The sequence below is a fragment of the Halichoerus grypus genome, chromosome 2 (assembly GCF_964656455.1).
Source record: "Halichoerus grypus chromosome 2, mHalGry1.hap1.1, whole genome shotgun sequence".
In the NCBI taxonomy this organism is placed as follows: domain Eukaryota; kingdom Metazoa; phylum Chordata; class Mammalia; order Carnivora; family Phocidae; genus Halichoerus; species Halichoerus grypus.
In genome coordinates this window covers 129,055,888-129,078,421 of record NC_135713.1, presented here as the reverse complement: position 1 = coordinate 129,078,421, position 22,534 = coordinate 129,055,888, and the positions used below count along the sequence as shown (strand labels likewise).

The 22,534-nt window shown below is 37.8% G+C and overlaps 1 protein-coding gene across 1 annotated transcript in view; it reads left to right on the top strand.

The window, feature by feature from the left end:
* SLC27A6 (solute carrier family 27 member 6) overlaps nt 1-22,210 on the top strand; it is a 69,457-nt gene extending 47,247 nt beyond the window's left edge. The window contains exons 5-10 of the mRNA XM_036082061.2: nt 1,026-1,220; nt 11,049-11,139; nt 14,547-14,745; nt 15,789-15,886; nt 17,178-17,308; nt 21,630-22,210. Coding sequence (XP_035937954.1) covers nt 1,026-1,220; nt 11,049-11,139; nt 14,547-14,745; nt 15,789-15,886; nt 17,178-17,308; nt 21,630-21,806 — 891 coding nt within the window. The 3' untranslated portion in view covers nt 21,807-22,210. The remainder of the gene's footprint in view (nt 1-1,025; nt 1,221-11,048; nt 11,140-14,546; nt 14,746-15,788; nt 15,887-17,177; nt 17,309-21,629) is intronic.
* The last annotated feature ends 324 nt before the right edge of the window (nt 22,211-22,534 follow it).

Genomic DNA, 22,534 nt, shown 5'->3' with positions numbered 1-22,534 from the left:
TCCATTCATCTGTTAGTGGGCACTTAGATTGTTTCTGTGTCTTGGCTATTGTAAATCATGCTGCAGTGAACATGGGGGTGCAGATATCTTTTTCATTTATCCTTCACATAAGTGCCCAGAAGTGGAATTGCTGGATCATATGGGAGTTTTATTTTTAATTTTTAGAGGAACCTCTGTTCTGTTTTTCATAGTGGCTCCACCAATTCACATTCCCACCCACAGTGCACAAGGGTTCCCTTTCCTCCACATCCTTGCCAACACTTGTTATTTCTCATTTTTTTAAAATAGCCATTCTAACAGGTGTGAGGTTCTCATATTTGATCAGTGTATATAATTCACGTTACTTAACATAGTGCCTATGGAATGTAAAGTATAGTTCTAGTTTTTCTTTCAATTCTAAAGTATGAATCAGAAGAAAAAATGTGAGAATATTGCACATTCAAAAATAATATTTACAAGCAGTTGCCGTAATATTTGTAAGTCAAATATTTCAGGGATTAGATGACCTCAGTGTATTGTTTACCCTAGGCTAGGCCCTGGCTTTACCTATATACTGCAGTACTTAGGTGAGAGAGGTATTCTCAGTTTTACAGGTGAATAAACTGAGAATCAGAATGGTAGTCAACCTTTTGCTCAAAGTTATATAGATAATGAGTAGTAGAGCTGAGAGTACAAACTCAAGTATATTTTATAAATTTTTTAAAGTAATGCCTTTTTTCCTGAAATATGCTTTCTTCCTTACCTGATCTCTACCGAAATAAGGCTTTCGTAGTCTGGAATGTAGGAAGATCTTTTACCAGATATGGTTATAATAAAAGCTATATTACTCTAGGCCAGTGTTAGTTTCATGAGCTGTTGGACATCGTTCTGCAACAGAGTGAAATATGATTTTTTTTAACTTCCCTTCCATGATTGCATATGTGTGACTTACTTCTGAATATTTGCCATTAAAGTTACAGTAATGAAAGAAAGAATGGAGAACTGGGGAATTAATAAATTACAAGTAAAATCTTTTCTTCTAACAGAAAGAAGGAGAAAAGGATCATCAAGTGCGTTTGGCAGTTGGAAATGGTGTACGGAGTGATGTATGGAGGGAATTTTTAGACAGATTTGGAAATATTAAAATGTGTGAGCTTTATGGAGCTACTGAAGGAAACATTTGCTTCATGAATCACACTGGGAAAATAGGATCCGTTGGGAGAACAAATTTCTTTTACAAAGTAAGTACAGTATTTTCTTTACATAAGAAATATATTGAGGTCAGTTTACCTCTCTTCTAGACTTCCTGTTTGTAAATTATGGTAAATATGATCACCTTTCTTTTTTCTTTTTTTAGTTGAGAAATTATATAGTCATGGCCTCTAGGTGAACCATAGTTTATAAAAACCTTAACTATCTCCCATGTTTTCCTCTATAATGTGGGGATAATGATACCTAAGTCTTTTGTTCTGTTTTCAAATTTAATGATATAATGTATAAAAAACAAGCAAAGTTTCTGATACATGTTAATTTGACTCTTTCCATTTTTCCTGAGTCTTTTTAACTTCATTTTTATATCACTCAAAAATTATGTATAGATTTTTGATAAAGCAAGATATCACTAAAATCTGCCCAAAAAATCACTTGCCTAGGAGTAAAAGACTTTCAGCTGGTTTCTCAATAGGAACCATGGAAGCCAAAAGATTGAACAATGTCTTGAACTGCTTTGAAGAAAATAATTGTCAAAATAAAATTTATCCTCAGCAATATTATTTAAAGAATAAAAGTGAAAGTAAAGAAAATAGTCTCTGAATTTATATAGCACAATGTATATAATCTCAAGTGGAAATAAACAACTCCAGAATCGTAGTAGGATATTAATTATAGCTCTTTCAGTATTTGATAGAAGAAACAAAAGAAAGCCTTCAATGTTACAGAATATGCAATAAACAAATTACTTGAGCTAATGGTCATATATAGGATACTACATCTAAAAACTGCAGACTATCCATTCTTTTCAAGCACTTATGAAACATCCACAAAGACTATTGGGCCACTTAGGGAATTCCAGCAAACTTCAGAGGATTGAATATGGATTATGTTCTCTGACAGCAGTTTAATTAAGGTAGAAATAAATTTTGTAAATGACAGGTAGGTCATCTCCTATATACTGGGATATAAAACATCTGTAAATGTCCATGAGTCGACAAAAAAATCATGATTGAAATTAAAAAATAATTTGAGATGGGGTACCTTGGGTGGCACAATCAGTTTATTCTTGATTTCGGTCTGGTCGTGATCTCGGGTTGTGGGAAGGAGCCCACCCTTAGCGGAAAGTCTGCTTGTGCTTGTCTCTCTCTCTCCCCTTCTGCTCCTCCCCCTGCTCATGCTCGTGCTCTCTCTCTAAAATGAATAAATAAAAATAACAAATCTAAAAACAAATTATTGGAGCTGAATTAAAATGAAAGTGTTATATTTCAAAACTTTTGGACCTACATAAGAATGGTTGAAAATTTGTGAGCTAAATATCCATTTCTGGGGGTTAATTAAAAAGCAACTGAAAATAAACCCAAAGAAAATAAAAATAAAGAAGTAATCAAGAACATAAGGTAAAAAAATACAAGATAAACATTTAATGAGAAGTGTCAGAAGAGAGAAACATGTAATTTTTAAAAAGTAAAGAAACAGATTCAAAGCTGGTACAAATTTCTCTGACGTTTGGAACCTTGAGAAGGTGCAAACTGTTTTTATGATATACTCTCTGGAATTTTGAGGGTCTTATTGGCATCTCAGAAATGCAGCTACATTCTGAAAAGTAATTTTTGGGAATGTAAGTGCTGATATTACTGAGTTTTTCATTCCTTACAGTTAATTTTCTCAACTTGTTGCACTGGTTCCATTAAAAATTTGGTATTCATATTAAAGCTCCTTAGTGAAGCTGAGTTATTTCCAAGTAATCATCCAACAGGAGCACAATGAAGAAGATTTGTATTTTACATTACCGGCTTGACTTCATTATAATTTTATAATATCTTAAATTTCCTGTCAGACTGTAATACTGTCAATAAAGTAAGAAGTCATGATTGTCTCCAATTTATTTGGAAAACTTCTGATTTTCAACTTATTTTTTTTTTCAGTTTGGAAATGAAAAAAATTGTACCTATTATCATATGAATTCTACTCTATCTTTTCTCATTTCATGCATGTATTATGGTTTTGTTACGTAGGTCATCAGAAAAATTTGGACCAATAACTGTTTCATAATCATGTGGGGAGATTTGATAAGTCTGTCTCTCAAAAATTTAAACCTAATGGAAGCTTCCACTTACTGGCTCAGAGACAAATCAGCATCTAAACAGAGATAGGAAAGTAATAGAGAAGGAAAAAGATGAGGCTTCAGCACAGAGTTCCTGCATCCCAAATGTCCTTCTTGCGTTCTGTCCTTACCATTTAAATTCGTGCATCCAAAGGGATATGTGAGTCATATACACCCCCAGAGCGAACAGTATAAAAAAATTGGTGACTGCATTTGAGAGACAATCCCAAGTCACAGTTACAGACTGCCTTCTCCTTTTCTACACCCAAGGGTAATATAATTAGGAGGGAACAAACATGAAATCCCTAGAGGAAATAAAACTTGAAAAAAAAAGAGAGAGAGAGAGAAAATAAGTCTTAATTAAAGATAGCTGAAGAAGGGGTGCCTGGGTGGCTCAGTCGGTTAAGCGTCTGCCTTCGGCTCAGTTCATGATCCCAGGTCCTGGGATCGAGCCCCGCATCGGGCTCCCCGCTCGGCAGGAAGCCTGCTTCTCCCTCTGCCTGACACTTCCCCTGCTTGTGCTCTCTCTCTCTCTGTCAAATAAATAAATAAAATGTTTTTTAAAAAAATAAATAAGGTTAGCTGAAGAAAAATGCGGATACATAGCAAAATAATAAGCTCTGTAAAATGACCAGGGGATTTTAGAAAAACAATTTCCCATATGTTCAAAAATTGCAATAATATTCTCTTTAAAAATAAGAGCTCAATGGGATGTCTGGGTGGCTCAGTCAGTTAAGCGTCCTGGGATCGAGTCCCACATTGGGCTCCCTGCTCAGCGGGGAGCCTGCTTCTCTCTCTGCCTGCCATTCCCCCTGCTTGTGTTCCCTCTCTCTCTGTTTCTCTGTCAAATAAATAAAATCTTAAAAAAAAAATAAGAGCTTAAAAGAGAGGAAAGTGCAAGGGAAATATAAATCAACAAAAGGAGTTGGAAAGTAGACAGACTCAGTTCAAAGGAAAAAAATAAAAGGGAAGAATGAAAGTATTGCAGAGGTGAACACCACAAGCTGTAAACATTGTTAGGGAACAAGATGAATGGGATTAAGGAGTCACACAAACACAATAAAAAGAATAAGCAAATAAGAATATAAAATAAATGAGAAAGATAGATTTTGAAAACATAGACAATCATCTGACATCCGCTAATTGGTGTTCCTGCAGGAAAAAAAAATAGATCAAAAAGGAAAAAAAAATTATTTGAAACCTAATAGAGGAAAACTTCCTTAAATTAAAGACTTCAATCTTTTTTTAAATTATATTTTATTATGTTAGTCACCATACAATACATCATTAGTTTCTGATGCAGTGATCCACGATTCATTGTTTTTGTGTAACACCCAGTGCTCCATGCAATACGTGCCCTCCTTAATACCCATCACCGGGCTAACCCATCCCCTCACCCCCCCTCCCCTCTAGAACCCTCAGTTTGTTTCTCGGAGTCCATAGTCTTTCATGGTTCATAAAGACTTCAATCTTTAGCAAAAGAGCACACTGTGTTCCAGGAAAAAAATATTAGTACAGGATGACCATCAGAAAAATACATGCTGGTGAAATTACTGAACATAAATTAAAGAACTGTAAGGAGAAAACAAAGGTTGTACAAAGTATAGGGTGAAGATGGGAATCATCTCCAGCATCTCTCAAAACAAGAACAAAACACTCAATGCCAGAAAAAAAGAAAAGGAAGGAAGGTATTCACCTCAGAATTTTACTTCTGACTGAGTTGTTCTTTGAGTATAAAGGCAACAAAGCTGTGTTCTCAAAATTTTAAGAACTCAGAGAATATAATACCCATGTATCTATAGGAATGTCATACTTCTTTATAAAATTCACTCCGTGGAAATGTCCAGTCAACCTGAAGAGAAAGCAGAATTTAGAAATGAAGGAATCGCCTTCAGTTAAAAGGTTTGATTGAATCCATCTAAATACAGAAGATTGAACAGCTCCAACTTATGTTTATAAATGGGACAGCACATAAGGAGGAAATATAGGTGCTAATTTTCTCATCTTTTATAGTAAGTCCATAAATACAGTGTAAAGAAACAGATTTAATAAAAAGCCTCCTTCACATTTTGGTAAACTTTTTCATTATCTTAAAAGTAGGCATTTCTTACGGACCAGGAAATTTAGCTGGTTGTGCAGTTAGGCAGGAACCCACATGAGACCACCCTCACTTCTCACAGCACTTGCTGGGTTTGAAGTCCCGACAACCCATTCTGGGTTCGATGATTCGCTAAGGACTCACAAAACTCACCAAAAGCTGTTACGCTCATAATTACTGTTACTACATCTAAAGGATACAGATTAAAATCAGATGGAGGGAGAAGCAATAGGGCAGAATCAGGGGGGCACCAAATGCAAGGTTTCTAGGGGTCCTTTCTTGTGGAGTCAGGATGGCTTTACTCTCCTGGAACTGACATGTGACCATGTACATGGAGTATTGCTGGCTAGGGACACTCACCAGCCTTGGTGTCCACAGTCTTCTTTGCAGCTCCATCATTTAAATACACTTGGCTGCTTGTGCGGCTGACCTCCATCTCGAATCCCTCAAGAGGTCAAGCTGGAAGACCCAAAGTCCCCCACCCTACATCAATCACATTATTCATGTGGCTCAGAGACACTAAATCTAAATCATATGGTCACTCTCTGGATGCCAGAAGCCCTTAGGGTAACACATATACTCCTATTGGCCATGACATTGCAGGGGCATAGAGATTATCTCCCAGCAGATGAGAGTGAAAGCCAGACCTCTGGTTAAACTGGGGTTAAGGTTAAATTCTTGACGCTGCAGGGACTGATTTCTCCTATGCTAAAGGAACACATCATTTAACTTCAGTTCCATTTTCTTTTGTTAAATTCAAAGAAATTTAAATTGATTGCATTTCTTAAAATGGTGTGGTTTCATCTTTCACAGATTATTTTATTAATCAGTTTCCTACCTTTCTCTCTATTTAAACACATTTGTAATAATGCTCATCAAATGCATTCCTTTATATAGTCTACTAAAAGTTTTCAGTATACCTGACACTGTGAACAGAGTGAGCACAGCAGAGATAAATTCCTGCTCATGTGCAGGTTATATTCTATTGGGGAAGACAGAAAACAAGATAAATAAATATAACGTAATATAATACACATTACATACTCTTAAATGCTGAGAAGAAAAAGTAAACAGGAAAAGAAGTGTGTGTGTGTGTGTGTGTGTGTGTGTGTGTGTGTGTGTTGGTAGGGATTTTGCAATTTTAGAGAGGGTAGTCAGAAAGGCCATACTGAGAAAGTGATATTTAGGGAAAGATTTGAAGGAAATAAAGGAATGAGTCATGAGGCTATCTGGTGTTCAAAGTGGATTGAGTAGGGGCACCTGGGTGGTTCAGTTGGTTGTTTGTCCAGCTCTTGATTTTGGCTTAGGTCATGATCTCAGGGTTGTGGGATTGAGCCCAGAGTTGGGATCCACGCTCAGCAGGGAGTCTGCTTGAGATCCTCTATCTCCCTCTCCCTCTTTTCCTCCCTCTCCCTCTAAAATAAATAAATAAATCCTTAAAAAAAAAAGTGGAATGAATAGCTAGTACAAAGGCCCTTAGGTGGTTACATGCCTGCCATGTTTGAGGGACAGCAAGGAGACCACAGTGGTCATAGTGAGGTGAGCAAAGATTTTGAACAGAAGACCAAGTGTTTCCAATAGCCAAACTGTGGAAAGAGCCAAGATGCCCATCAACAGATGAATGGATAAAGAAGATGTGGTATATATATACAATGGAATATTATGCAGCCATCAAAAGGAATGAGATCTTGCCATTTGCAATGACGTGGATGGAACTGGAGGGTATTATGCTGAGCGAAATAAGTCAAACAGAGAAAGACATGTATCATATGACCTCACTGATATGAGGAATTCTTAATCTCAGGAAACAAACTGAGGGTTGCTGGAGTGGGGGGTGGGGTGGGAGGGATGGGGTGACTGGGTGATGGACACTGGGGAGGGTATGTGCTCTGGTAAGCGCTGTGAATTGTGCAAGACTGTTGAATCTCAGATCTGTCCCTCTGAAACAAATAATGCAATATATGTTAAGAAAGAAAAAAAGAAGAAGAAGAATGTAGCAGGAGGGGAAGAATGAAGGGGGGGAAATCCGAGGGGGAGAAGAACCATGAGAGACGATGGACTCTGAAAAACAAACTGAGGGTTCTAGAGGGGAGGGGGTTGGGAGGATGGGTTAGCCTGGTGATGGGTATTGAGGAGGGCACGTTCTGCATGGAGCACTGGGTATTATGCACAAACAATGAATCATGGAACACTATATCTAAAACTAATGATGTAATGTATGGGGATTAACATAACAATAAAAAATTAAAAAAAAAAAAAAGACCAAGTGTTTCTATTTCAGCTTTAATGGGATCACTTTGGCTCTGCTGAGAATATATTACACCATGTTAATGCCAGTTTACTTTTGGTTGAATTTGGAGAAATTATAAATTTTCTTCATATTTTTCTATTTTGCTTGTTTTTTTTAACACAACTTTGTGAACCATTCAGAACTATGCTGTTGCATAAAAATGCATTCTAGGGACGCCTGGGTGGCTCAGTCATTAGGCATCTGCCTTCAGCTCGGGTCATGGTCCCGGGGTCCTGGGATCGAGCCCCACATTGGGCTCCCTGCTCAGCGGGGAGCCTGCTTCTCCCTCTCCCACTCCCCCTGCTTCTGTTCCCTCTCTCGCTGTGTCTCTGTCAATAAATAAATAAAATCTTTTTTAAAAAATGCACTCTGAGTATCCATAATAACCCAACTATGTGAAATATTAGATATAATATATATGTATTTACATAGATACATGTATGTATTATGGATATACATGCATAATATATATTATGTATATATAATAGATTTATGATTTATGTGTGTGTGTTTGTGTTTTTTTAGGGTCTTCTGTTAAAGAAAACAGAGAAACTAACCTTTCCCTATGGTGCCAGAGAAACGAGCCTCTATCTTGTAGGCAGTGTAGTATAATGTTGAGGGGAAAACTGTGAACTGCAATCACTATACCAAGGCCTGTAGTCTAAGCTCTGCCTCTCCTTAAGGTTTTAACTTTGACAAGTCACTTCCCTCTGAATTCAGAGTCTCCGCACGTATTCACAGAGGGAATGATTTTTGTGTTCTCCTTCCAGCTTCTACATTTACAACTGTGAATATGCAGAAGCATGCACGTGTGTGTGGGAACTCCAAGGGCAGTGTGCATAGCCACATAGGTGTGGAGTGCACAGCGCTGGGGATCCATTTACCCAGTCTGTGTGAATGGGACCCCTGTGGCTCTGCTCTGGACACAGACACGGATACCCATACCTGTGCGTGCACACGTACATTTAGGGGTATTAAAGTGGGGGTCTGTCTTTTTTTAATCTGCGTTGTGACAACACATTCATTTTTGTAATCTCGTGGGATCTCTTGAAGGCAAGGAAAAAGTAGAAATCCCTCTAGCTGAAACTTAATACTCAGACCCAGACTAGCTCTAGAAGATGCTGTGATATATTTAAATGCCAGTTGTATCATAATATTACCCGATTTGTGATAACAGGCACACTGAATGGTGATTTGGTGTAGAACGAATCTCACCCATGAATGCAGTTGACAAATTAATATAAAAGAAATAACACTAAAGCTGATATCATTAGTTGCTGAGCAAATTTTTCAAAATATAAAACACATTACAACAGGAGATGGATAATGAACGGGGCTCTCTTTTTGTTTGACCAAAATGATAAATGTGGTTCTGGGGCTTCTGAAATCTTTCTTTTTACCAGCCATTGGGCAAGTGGCCAGAAAGCTGTTATCCCAATTACAGACAAAGACCAATAAGATGCAAGCTTGCATTTTAATAAAGAATCTTTATGTCTAGAATCACCATACATTCTGCTTTGCTGCCTCTCTCATTGGCCACGTCTTAAGATGGGACAATATTTTATTTTTAAAGATTTTATTTATTCATTTGAGACACAGAGATAGAGAGAGAGAGAGAGAGAGAGAGCATGAGCAGGGAAAGAGGCAGAAGGAGAGGGAGAAGCAGGCTCCCCACTGAGCCAGGAGCCCGATGCGGGGCTCCATCCCAGGACCCTGGGACCATGACCTGAGCCGAAGGCAGACACTTAACCATCTGAGCCACCCAGGCGCCCCAAAATGGGACAATATTAATTGCTACGTCATAGGGTGTGTTGGTAATTAAATTAATACTGCTCTTAAGCCGTGTCTGCCATACAGTAAGTACTCAATCAACATCAGTGGCCGTCGTTTATATTTTAATTCAAGTAACGAATTGTGATTTTAATTACATGCTGAATTTGCTGAGATTAAAAACCAGGGATGTTTGGGGGCCCCTGGGTGGCTCAGATGGTTAAGCATCTGCCTTCGGCTCAGGTCATGATCCCAAGGTCCTGGGATCGAATTCCGCATTGGGCTCCCTGCTCAGTGGGGAGTCTGCTTCTCCCTCTGCCTGCCCCTCCCCCTGCTTGTGCTCTCTCTCTCTCTCTCTCTGTCAAATAAATAAATAAAATCTTAAAAAAAACAGGAATGTTTGTGTCTAGTCCTTGAGGATAAATCATAGTACATTTATCTCACTAATTTTATTCATCTTTTCCCACTTCTTTGTTCTATATTTATTCACTTTGTTCCTCCTCCTCTTTGTCTCTCTCTTCTATGCATCCTTCCTTATTATTTTTTCTGTATTTTAGATTACTATTTTCTAGTTCAACTTAGCCAGATAGCTTGTTTAATTGATCAGCAAAACCTCGGTTTTCTTATATATAAAATGCAGGTTGGGTTGAAACAATCTGCAGTTTTTCCTCCCAGAGTCACATCTTCAGGGATAGGTGAATCTGCATGACAACATGGACATGACAGGAGCAGGGTAGCTGGAAATATTTGGGGACAAGGAGAGGTGTCCAACCAGCTTGTTTTCCAATGTGATGAGCATGTTCTAACAAATTTGCCATCTCGCAGCACAGAAGTACTGAGTGTTAGTTAAAGGACATTAGGGTGAAAGGCCTGGGGAAAAGTTCAAAGTCAAGAAGGCATCTAATCCCTTTTCAAGGGATTGTAAATTAAAAATAGACAACAAAATCCTTGCCTTCATGTAGATGAAATTTTAGTTCTATTAAACCTTTCATTTCAAAGGATTTTTTTTTAAATTTTATTTATTTATTTGAGAGAGAAAGACAGAGATAGAGCATGAGTGGAAGGACAGAGGAAGAGGAGAGAGAGAATCCCAAGCAGGCTCCATGCTCAGCATGGAGCCCGATGTGAGGCTGGATCTCAAGACCCTGAGGTCATGACCTGAGCAGAAACCAAAAGTCAGACGCTTAAGCAACTGAGCCACCCAGGTGCCCCCCAAGGGATGTTTTTGAATGATTGCAAAAAGGAGAAAGCAAGAAGTGTTCCTCTTAGCTAGAGTTAGTAGAGTATGTAATTGAGGGCAAGGATGTTTGATACCACTCATTCAAGAATAAAATTAATGTTTTGCTAAGGTAATGTGCAACATAAAATGAAATGAAAGTAAATGCCAGTATACAAATGCTGTTTACTAATGCCTTCAGTTTTGATTTTCAAATATATATTTAATTTTTTATCAGTAAAGTTTACTTGTTTTCCTAAATCTACATTCTAATTCTTTATTTCAATTGCCTAAACATAAGCTCTACCACCAGTAGATGTAACTGCACAAATAAATATTTTGTTGTTGTTGTTTTTGTTGTTTAATTTTGTTTTTGCAGCTTCTTTTCACTTTTGACTTGGTAAAGTATGATTTTCAGAAAGATGAACCCATTAGAAACGAACAGGGCTGGTGTCTTCATGTGAAAAAAGGTAAGATTCTTGTGTTTGACCATGTCTCTTCAGGCAAAAGTTTCTGAATTTCTATTTAATTACTACTGAATTTAGGAAAGAAAGAATGGCTTTTATTGATATGTGATGAGATTTATTTGGAATTTCAATGCAGGTAGAATAGTTTCATTATTAGATGTTAGGGATCCCAAGTGGGTCACTCGGATGGTCAGTGACTGAAGTTTGAAATGGATTACTACTGGGCTCCTGTTTTTCCTAATCCACTCTTCTAGTTGTAACAGTGGCACTAATGTCCTCTATCACCAAGATATAATGTAAAAAAGAATGCCTTAGTTATCTTTCTAGGTATAGTGGAAAGTCAGGCTGACATTTGTATCTGGGCTCTCACCCTTAGAAACTGTACAACTTTGGGCAGGCCACGCAAGCTGAGTCTCATTTTCTTCATATGTAGAGATGACATTATTTATTTCGTGAATTTCTTGTTGACCATTAAATGAGGTGATGTATGCAGAGCCCTGCGGAGAGCCTGGCATATGGCCTGCTACCTACCCCTTCTCTTCTCCCTCTCATTCCCCTCCTCCACCAAGGTAGTTTCTGATCAGGTTTGGTTAGACAATTAACTTGCTGCTGCATATAATCAGTCTAGAAATTTAAATGTAGATATGTGCATTTGGAATTGTTTAGAGATTCAGCCTGAATAAATCAGACCAAAATTACTTTTTGCTGTCTTCAGAATATGCTTAGGGTGCCTGGGTGGCTCAGTTGGTTAAGCGACTGCCTTCGGCTCAGGTCATGATCCTGGAGTCCCTGGATCAAGTCCCGCATTGGGCTCCCTGCTCGGCAGGGAGTCTGCTTCTCCCTCTGACCCTCCCCGCTCTCATGTGCTCTCTCTCATTCTCTCTCTCAAATAAATAAATAAAATCTTTAAAAAAAAAAAAAAAGAATATGCTTAGACTACATTTCAAAGATGAATTCATTTAAATCTTCACTTCAAATGTGGAGATAGAGGTTGCAAACCTGGCTCGTTTGCGTGTTCTGGTAGCTGGAAGCTTGGAAAGAATATAAGCCTTATCTATTAAAAAACAAATTACCCTGCCCTCTGAATTTCAAACCTAAGAGCATTTATCAAATATCTTCCCCTAATTCAAGTCTATAAGCTGTGTCCAAGAGAAAAGCCATTTCTAAAAAGATTGTAAAGAGCTTTATTTATACGTACTTTAGTGCATTTTATTTTAAGATTTTAATTTTTTAGGTAAAAATTTTTAGGTAAAAAGCACCCAACATGGGGCTCAAACTCACAACCCCAAGATCAAGAGTTGCATGCTCTACTGACTGAGCCAGGCACGCACCCCTAATGTGTTTTATTTATTGCATTTAAGATAGAATCTGACATTGGAACTTGAGTCTCAGTACTGTTTGTACAAACTCAGGGTTTCTTAAAAACCAGATTGTCCCACGGTGCTTGGGTGGCTCAGTTGGTTAAGCAGCCGACTCTTGATTTTGGCTCAGGTGGTGTTCTCAGGATCCTGGGATCAAGCCCCGCATGGGGCTCCTCACTCAGTGGGGAGTCTGCTTGAGGAATCTCTCTCCCTCTCCTTCTCCCTTTGCTCCTCCCCTGACTTGTGCCTGCGCTCTCTTCTCTTTCTCTCTCTAAAATAAATAAATCTATAAATCTTAAAGCAGATTGTCCCCAAACATTTGCTTTAGTGTTTTGTGATTCTCATTATGAATTACTCAATATTTTTCCCATTCATGATATTGTGTCTTGCATACATTTGCCTAGAACAGATAGATAAGGAATACTACGATCTTTTTAAGCATTTGCAATAATTCATTTGTCAGGGAAGAAACTGCCCACCTGTGTCTTAAAGAAGAAAAACAAAGAACATAAATTTTAAGGGAAACATGAGAGGCTTGGAAATTTCTGCAATAGAGGGAATGTAGACTGAAGGAATATGTGTTGGAGGACAGGCTTTGGAGTCAGATGAACTTGGCTTATAAAAACCCATCTTGGGGGCACCCAGGTGGCTCAGTCAGTAAAGCATCTGAGTCTTGATTTCAGCGTGGAGCCTGAGCCTTTAAAACAACAACAACAAAACCCATCTCTCATATTTGGCAACTGAACGACATTGGGCAAATTACTGTCTCTTTCTTGGCTTCTTTACCTGTAAAATGAAGATAACATGAGGGCCTGTGTTACAGGTTTGTGATGAGGATCAGATAAATAAAGTGCTCAGAATAGTGACTGGTCCCCGGAAAGTGCTCAGGAAGTGTAACAAAGGCAATGATGATGATGATGATGATGATTAAGGTGTCAGTGATGACAATGACAACAAGGGGCCTCTGCAGTAGCCGAGCAGACTTGGCTCGGCCGATGGTATGTGTGCCTGTGGAAGCCAGGATGTCCAGCAGGAGTGGGAGCCAAGAACGTTGAATAATGTTACAAAGACATAAATTGGTTTACAATGTGCTGGAATTAACCCCACCTCATTAATCACGTGGACGTTGCCTCTCTTCACAGGGGGCAAAGCAGGTCAACAATAGCCTTGGGATGTTCTGGGGCCATGTTTGCTGCTCCCCTTTGTCTTCCACCCTTCTCTTAGAAGTAGATTTTTACCTTGCAGCTTGCTGGGCAAAATCCTGATTAATTTGAGTAAATCTGATTGAAAATTTTGTTCAGCTAATGTGTCTACATATAAGGAATACGAATAACTTTCATGCCTCATCTCTTGCCCGTTGAGGATTTCCACACAACATCCCATAAGAATAAAACACTTTTTCTTAAGCTTCTCATAACTTCTAGATCAGAGATAGTATGGAAAAGAAACCTTGTTGCAAAATCATAGACTTGAATTTGAGTTCTAGGTCCATTCCTTTCAACCTGTTGGTCTTCAGTAACTTACTTCACCCTTCTGGGCCCTGGCTCCTTCCCCATGAAATAAGGATTTTAATTATCATTTGCGAAGGATTTCTGTGAAGAATAAATAGGATGACAGTTGCAAGGGGCTCGTGGGGCTTGCTACATAGTAAATGCCCAATAAATATTGTTACTATCATAATCTTATTAAAATTATTATTATGGTTATTTATATAGTTGTCATTATTATCAGCATTAAAATCTATGGAACTTGAAAGAAAAGTAGCCTTTGGTCTATCCACCCGAGATAGGTTGTAAAATAAGTTTAATATGCCTTTGTTTGCATTCGCTTTCCTTTTTTCTAGTTTTTCCAAAGTGGTTTGTGTTGGTGGCAGTCTGTGGAAAGGTGTGCTGGATGCAGGCACCCAAAGAAAATATTAAATAAAATAAAAACAAATTCAGGGGAAGATAAGCAACACTGGTTGTGTTGGTCAGATATAATCTAAGTACATGCATGATATGTGTACTAACAGTTTTAATCAAATCACTGAAAAATGCCTTTGTCCCCCAGGAGAACCTGGGCTGCTCATTTCTAGAGTGAATGAGAAGAATCCCTTCTTTGGTTACGCCGGGAGTAAGAAGCACACAGAAAAGAAACTGCTTTGTGATGTTTTTAAGAAGGGAGATGTTTACTTTAACACAGGAGACTTAATGGTGCAAGATCAGGACAATTTCCTCTATTTTTGGGACCGTACTGGTGACACTTTCAGGTATGAAATAGCATCGGTCGTACTGCTTCTTCTGTGATTGTGAACTATGATCCAAGCAAGGCTCTGTGGAAACATTATAGACCACGTGATCTTCACCTTCGGGGCAGACAGAGCGCTTTTATCTCAGTAATGTCTCCCCATTTAAAAATTCATTGGCCATCTGTTTCTAGATTGTAACCTAAGTTAAATGTTGATGTCAATTTTTATCATTATTTAAATGAATCACTTTGGTCCAAATCAGTGAGCTCCATGTTTTTAGACTATAAAATAAGTAGACAGATGTGATGTCTAAATGGCAGAGTTGAAATAGAAACCAATGTGGTCAAGTCTGGTCTAATTTTTGACCAAATGATAAAAACAATGAAACAGCAAAATTTTCCTTTTTTGCATTTTCCTTCTTAATTCCTTAAGATTATTTTAGGCTTATGCAATGATTTTGCTTTACTACTCAATGACTATGGAAGAGTGAAGGACGTACAGGAGACATTCCAAAAATGTTTGAATAAATAAATGAATCATACTTCCTCACCTTCTTGTACCAACTTACGTGCTCACTTTGTATAAAATTATTTTAATTGAAGTAACATATTCAATACATAATTCATATGCATTAAAGGAGCCAAAGGGGTTAACCCCTAGAAATTAAAGAAGGTCATTACACTGAGAGACAACTATAGCTTTCCTTTCATTTTTTTCTAACTCTATCATTAGAGATAGGCAATGTTTTGTACTTAAGCGTTACTACAGTTCAAAATAAAGAGGGAGTTATCATTACTTTATTTTGATGACATACTATAGAAAAACATTTTGGAGTTACCAGTTTGTACCAATGAAACACAGATAAAGTAATTCTACTTAAAACAGTGATTCTGATTTTGTTGACTTCTCAACGAAGTGCTTCCTTGGAAATGCCTTTCATTTCAAAAACGGCCATTGTGTTTGGTTACATGTACTTGCGCAGAACCGAATGCAAGGCACTGAAACTAAAACGGAGTGCCTACTTGAAATATGGGCGCATTCCCTGGAACTTGTTTTTCATTTAGGTGGAAAGGAGAAAATGTTGCTACCACAGAGGTTGCTGACGTTATTGGAATGCTGGATTTCATACAGGAGAGCAACGCCTACGGGGTCACGGTGCCAGGTACGAATATACTTCAGGTTTGGGAAGAATTCTCAGACTAGAGTGTGTCTCTTTTCTTTACTTCTGCAACGATCTTGCTAATTCAACATTTCATTTTTTATATATTAAAATAAATATCTGAGTCTTGTCTTGGCAAGTAATGCCCTAGACCAGGCTTACAAAGACTGTGGTCCCATCAGATACCGACTTAATTTTAATGGATGTGTGTATTTTTAAGTAAAGCTTGAAAATTCTGGTCAGTGACTCACTGCTTGAAAATAGTTCCAACTTTTCAATAGTCTTATTATTGTTCTCTTTGTGACTAGAGTTTATGCATGCCACCAAACAGGAACATGTGCTAGTTTAAATGTTTAGTAACACTGACTTGTGGTTACGTCGAATCTTTTTCTTTTTAAGATTTTATTTATTTGAGAGAGAGAGAGAGTACGAGTGGAGGGGAAGGGGCAGAGGGAGAGAGAGAAGCAGACTTCCCGCTGAGCAGGGAGCCAGATGCGGGGCTCCATCCCAGGACCCCGGGATCATGACCTGAGCTGAAGGCAGATGCCACCCAGGTGCCCCTGGTTAAGTTGAATCTTTTTCAAAAATAATTTTAAAACCTGTTTGGCTTCATTTATCTTTGTAAATATGCATATGAGGATTGTCTCATGATGGTGAAAATGGCAGTTACCAAATTGAAATTATAGGATAGCTGTTCTCCTTTGCTGTTGTTTTGTTTTGTTTTGGTAAATGACAGTATTTTCCAACTAATGTTTGTAGGTGCCGGGGACACATGGGGTGGGAGTGTTTAAATGGGGAGCAGAGGAAGGGGGTGTTTATTCTAATAGACCTCTGGTGCTGCCTATTCTGATTCCCTGGAAAAATCCATAGGTGGCATGATAAGTCTGGTTTTTAAATTTAAAAACAATGTTGCCTTTTATTTTTTGCGTTGACTCTTAACATGGATATTTGTCTGGAATATATTCACCGTTAAATAAATGTTTCCTCCCAATATTTTATGTTAATGGTGGTAGGATGCAAACTAGGGGTTATTTATGGTGTTTTCTATTCCATCTATTTCATTTGTGTAGTGTCAACAATTAAGAATAGGCTCTACCTTTTCCTGTTCCTAACTTATTTCTGGGAAGTTGATCATATGCTCCGGGAAGGACCCACTCATTTATGCTACTGTTGGATTGTTGCTGCTGTGATAGAATTGTCTCCATTTGCAACAATTAGTATATAATTAAGAGGATCATTTTAAAAATCACCTAGTACTTGTAAAATTAATGCTATTGCAAACTTTTTTTTTCAGATTACGAAGGAAAAGCAGGAATGGCTTCTATTATTTTAAAACCAAATAAGTCTTTGGACTTGGAGAAAGTTTACGAACAGGTTGTAACATTTCTACCAGCTTATGCCTGCCCCCGATTTTTAAGAATTCAGGTAATTCTACTGTTTGAATTTTAAGAATTCAGGTAATTTTACTTAACTAAAGATTCAACTTAACTACAAGACCAGGAATCCAGAAGATGGTTTAATTACAAAATAGTATTTTATCTTTTAGATAATATGTGCATTTTATCTCTATTAGAAAATCTCAAGAACAATGAAAAGCATTGGGATGCTAATTTATGCCACATTTGAAGCCTAATTATAGAAGGGAACTTGATGAAATGCTAGGGTGTCTTTGTCTTCGTCCTAATTATAGAATTGCTTTCTTCCTCTTCACTCAACCTCAGCAATGGTGCAAGCCAAAACTCCACTCTACACAAGCCTTATGAAGACATTTGGTGCTCTGCCTAAAATTACGTTCCACCAAGCTGACATCAAGGTGTCTGCAGGATGTGTGCAGAGCCTAAAGGCAACTGGCTTTAAGCCATTCTGCTTTTCATTTTTATCCTCCTTCTATCCAGCCTCACTCTGGGACTTTATACTTTTAGGGAATTCTGAATTTACTTGTTTTGAGAGGTGGGTACTCTCTTGTTAGGTTACCAGAATAAAATACAGTTAAAAGGAAAGTTTGCTCAGCTACTGGATAAATTTGCTTGCTCATTTATTCAGCCATTCATGTATTTAATACTGTGTACCCAAAGCTAGTACTTATCATCTCTTAACATCCAATCACATAGAACTTTTCTGGGTACATTCATCAGATCACTGTTAGATCCCTAGCATAGCCATCGAATGCATGATATTCATCTTTAAAGCATTCACAGCAATCTTCATGGCCCTGTCACAGCTTGGCCAATGGGACACATCATCTGGACTGACATAAATACATATTTCATCTACATATTTGTTTTATTTTAAGAGCTTTTGTACACATTGTCTCAGATTATTTTCATAACAATCCTCTGAAATATTAAAGGTAAACAGAAGTAGGAAGCAGAATTAATACATTTTCAGTTGAAATTTTTATTGAGATCATTGTAGTCATGCTATTGTAAGAAAGAATACAGAGAGACATGTTTTGCGTAGCCATTACTCGATTTCCTCCGGTGGTGACATTTTTCGAAACTATTATAACCAGGACATTGACGTTGATAACAATCTACCCATCTTATTAAATTTCCTGCTTTACTTATGTGTGTGTGTGTGTGTGTGTGTGTGTGTATATTAAGGTCTATACACTTTTATCACCTGTGTTGCTTTATTCATCAATGACTGCAGTCAAGATATGAATAGTTCTGACACCACAAGGATTTCTCATGTTTCCCTTTTATAACCACATCCAGTTCCCTCTTGCCCTTCCCCATACCACCCTAGAAATAATGTATTTTAATGGAGTAGACAGTTGGTAGTTTAAATAATGTCTTAAATGTGTTTCCCCTAGGGCAACTTAAAATTCACTTTCATTAAGCCGAAGAAATATTTTGGCATAGAACTACTTTAGAAATCCCAGTCAGTCTTGCACAAACTTAGAAAATACTTTAGCATCATTAAACACCTAAAGAAATAGAGGGATGTCTGGGTGGCTCAATCGGTTAAAGTGTCTGCCTTCGGCTCAGGTCATGATCTCAGGGCCCTGGGATCGAGCCCCGCATAAGGCTCCCTGCTCAGCGGGGGGCCTGCTTCTCCCTCTCCCTCTGCCTCTCCCCCACCTTGTGCCCACTTTCTCTCTCTCTCTCAAATAAATAAAATCTTAAAAAAAATTTAAAAAAATTAACACCTAAAGAACTAGAGCTGTGACTGTTATATTTATTATAGTATTTGCTACGGTTAGCACAATGCACTTAGTTGGCAGTCACAATATTTATTTAATAAATCTGGTATAAGCAGTACAAAAGTTTAAGTCACTTCTGGCAAAATGAATAAAACAACTATCTTATCAAAATCTTATCAAATCCATTTAGCACAAATTAAAAAAAGATACTTTTTTGGTACTAAATTTACCAAAAAAAAGTTTTTTAAACGATTGATTTATTTATTCTGGGTTGGGGGAAGAGGCAAAGAGAGAGGGAGGGAGAGAATCCTCAGGCAGTCTCCCCACTGGGCACAGAGCCCAGCATGGGGCTCCATCCCAGGACTCTGAGATCATGACCTGAGCCAAAATCAAGAGTCAGACACTTAGTTGCCTGAGCCACCCAGGCACCCTAAATTTACAAAAAAAAATATTTAATGTGATATTACTCAGTATGGGTGGGATGAAATTAAATTGATCCTTTCATTCTGCTTGCGGAAACACAAACTGTTATAACGTCTCTAGAAAACAATTTGGTAAATATATAATTAGGCTCTTAGAATTTACATATATTTTGACTGAGTAATTTCATTTCCAGAAATATATCCTTAGAAAGTAATCAAAGGGGCGCCTGGGTGGCTCAGTCGTTAGGCGTCTGCCTTCAGCTCAGGTCATGATCCCAGGTTCCTGGAATCGAGCCCCACATCGGGCTCCCTGCTCCGCGGGAAGCCTGCTTCTCCCTCTCCCACTCCCCCTGCTTGTGTTCCCTCTCTCGCTGTGTCTCTCTCTGTCAAATATATAAATAAAAATCTTAAAAAAAAAAGTAATCAAAGCTGAACAAATGTTATATATACAGATGTTCTACAAAGTATTATTTATAGCAGTAAAAAATTTTGATATTCTTTATTAGAATAAGAGTAATGTTAATTAAAACATTATAATTAGATGAGAACTTATTAAACCATTACTAATGGTTTTTATTACCTAATAAAAAATTACCTATGGAAAAATATACCTGGCATATTATAGAGCTGGGTTTCTTTGTTTGGTTTTTAGATTTTATTTATTTACATATTATAGAGAGAGAGAGAGAGGGAGAGAGAGCACAAGCGAAGCAGGGAGAAGGGCAGAGGGAGAGAGAAAATCCCAAGCTGACTCCGCACTGATCGCGGAGGCATGAGGGCTGGATCCCATGACCTTGAGCCGAAATTAAGAGCTCAAAGCTCAACCAACTGAGCTGCCCAGGCGCCCCTATAGCCGTTTATTTAAAGGCAGGACATCAATTGTATAAATACAGTGAGCTTCAAATTTTCTATAAATGAGAAAAAGAGTATGTGTTTCTACACAGTCAGATCTAATTCTGTGATGACAGTGTTGGGAGGAGGGGAGGATTGAAAGGATGAGATAGGGAAGGAGGTGCAGAGAGAACTTGAGTCTTGAGTGAGTCCGGAAGGATGAATAAAAATGGCCAAGTTATTCATAGGGCCTTATAAGGACCTCTACATGTCATCTGATTTAAAGCAGGTTACTTCTCCATGCCTGAAACTGTCACAGATACACTTTATCTCTTAAACCCCTTAAAGCAGAGAGCTTCTTAAATTTTCTAGATTCATGGCATCTCTAGTGTCTCAGTAAGTATTTCCTGGCATTCTTGGGCCAACCAGATACCTAAATTTTCATTTATCCAGTATTTAAGTCAAAACAAATTCATTAAGTATTTGGGTCTAACAAATTAGTTGCTGTTTGAAAAAATAATGCATATAAATTAAAAGAAAAAATACTTTTATTGTTAGACAACCACAAGTTCCGGAGAGATATAAATTGGTCATTGTACGACTCCTCAAACCTTGAAATTAGATTGGGCGGCACAGGGACAGCCTAATTCCTTGTCCCACATTGATTTGGGGATGTACTTGCCTTTTATTCCAGCAACCACTGAAAACCCTGTTTCACAAAGATATGGCATCATTGAAAAGAATGTGTTGCAAATTACTATTAGAACTGCGAACTACCTTGAGCTAGTAGTTAAAGTAGTGACCAGCAGATATCACTGGGCTTACCTGGAAAATTTAAAATATACCTTTGGAGACACTGGAAATTCACGGAGGTACCACAAAGCACTTCAGTGCACAGTTTGGGAACCCAAAATTTAGATCATCCTTTACTCCTTCTGGTGTCTATAGTATTTTGCCTTATAGAATAGAATGCTCTCCTTCATAGGTTTTATCTTCTTGGTGTCTAATAGCATTCTCTGCACATGATGTTGTGTTGGCAGTGAATTAAAGAGATAAGCCTGTGTGTTTTAGACAGGTCTATCTATAGTCAGTTGTAATTAGTTTTTGACAATTTTCATAATTCTTCTACATTGAATAAAGTTCAGAGGTAAATCGCGCTAAAGATTCCAGTGTTCTAGGGGGCATGTTTTAAATGTCTAATATTAAATTATTAGTAGTAAATAGATGGTCACTGGATATAAGAGTATTATAATTAAATATTACAGTCTATCTTATTGAATATTCTGTTTATAGACTTTAGATAATATTAAATGATTCCACTAATCCTGACAATTAAATTACTTTGTAGGAGAAGATGGAAACAACAGGGACATTCAAACTACAGAAGTTTCAATTGGTGGAAGAAGGATTTAGCCCATTGAAAATTTCTGACCCACTTTATTTCATGGATAACTTGAAAAAATCTTATGTTCCACTGACCAAAGAACTTTATAATCAAATAATGTTAGGGAAGGTCAAACTTTAAGATTTTGTACACATGGGATTTTCATGTGTTTTCTTAGGAGAGGTGAGAGGAGAGTGTGTGATTCTTTAACATGATATGTGGGGAGGGAACGGACATTAACTAACATACGCTGTGTTTTCTTAATATGCAACAGCTTTTCTCTAAGTAGGAACTTTCATTTGTTTTAGTTCATAACAAACTCTAGTTGATTATTTGTTTTACCTATCTGGGGTCAGTGCATAACTAAATATTTGCTTCAATCGTAAAGATTCTAAATAGTAAGTGGTTAACAATTTAGAAACTTACTACAAATGTACTTTTTCCTATTTAAAGTCTCTAGTTTTGAATAAATGGTTAAATTTTGCTCAAATGTTTTATTTTTATGCACCCTGTGCTATAACTCAATAAAATCATCTTCATTAATATGTGTTTTGAGGTTTTTTTTTTTTTTTTAAGATTTTATTTATTTATTTGAGAGAGAGAGAATGAGAGAGAGCACATGAGAGGGGGGAGGGTCAGAGGGAGAAGCAGACTCCCTGCCGAGCAGGGAGCCCGATGCGGGACTCGATCCAGGGACTCCAGGATCATGACCTGAGCTGAAGGCAGTTGCTTAACCAACTGAGCCACCCAGGCGCCCGAGGTTTTGTTCTGATGTTTTAACTGTAAACTTCCAGTCCAAGGAAGCTGACTGACCTCATGCATGCATTCCTATCTCCCTTACTGAACTCACATTCTGATGATAGAAGAAA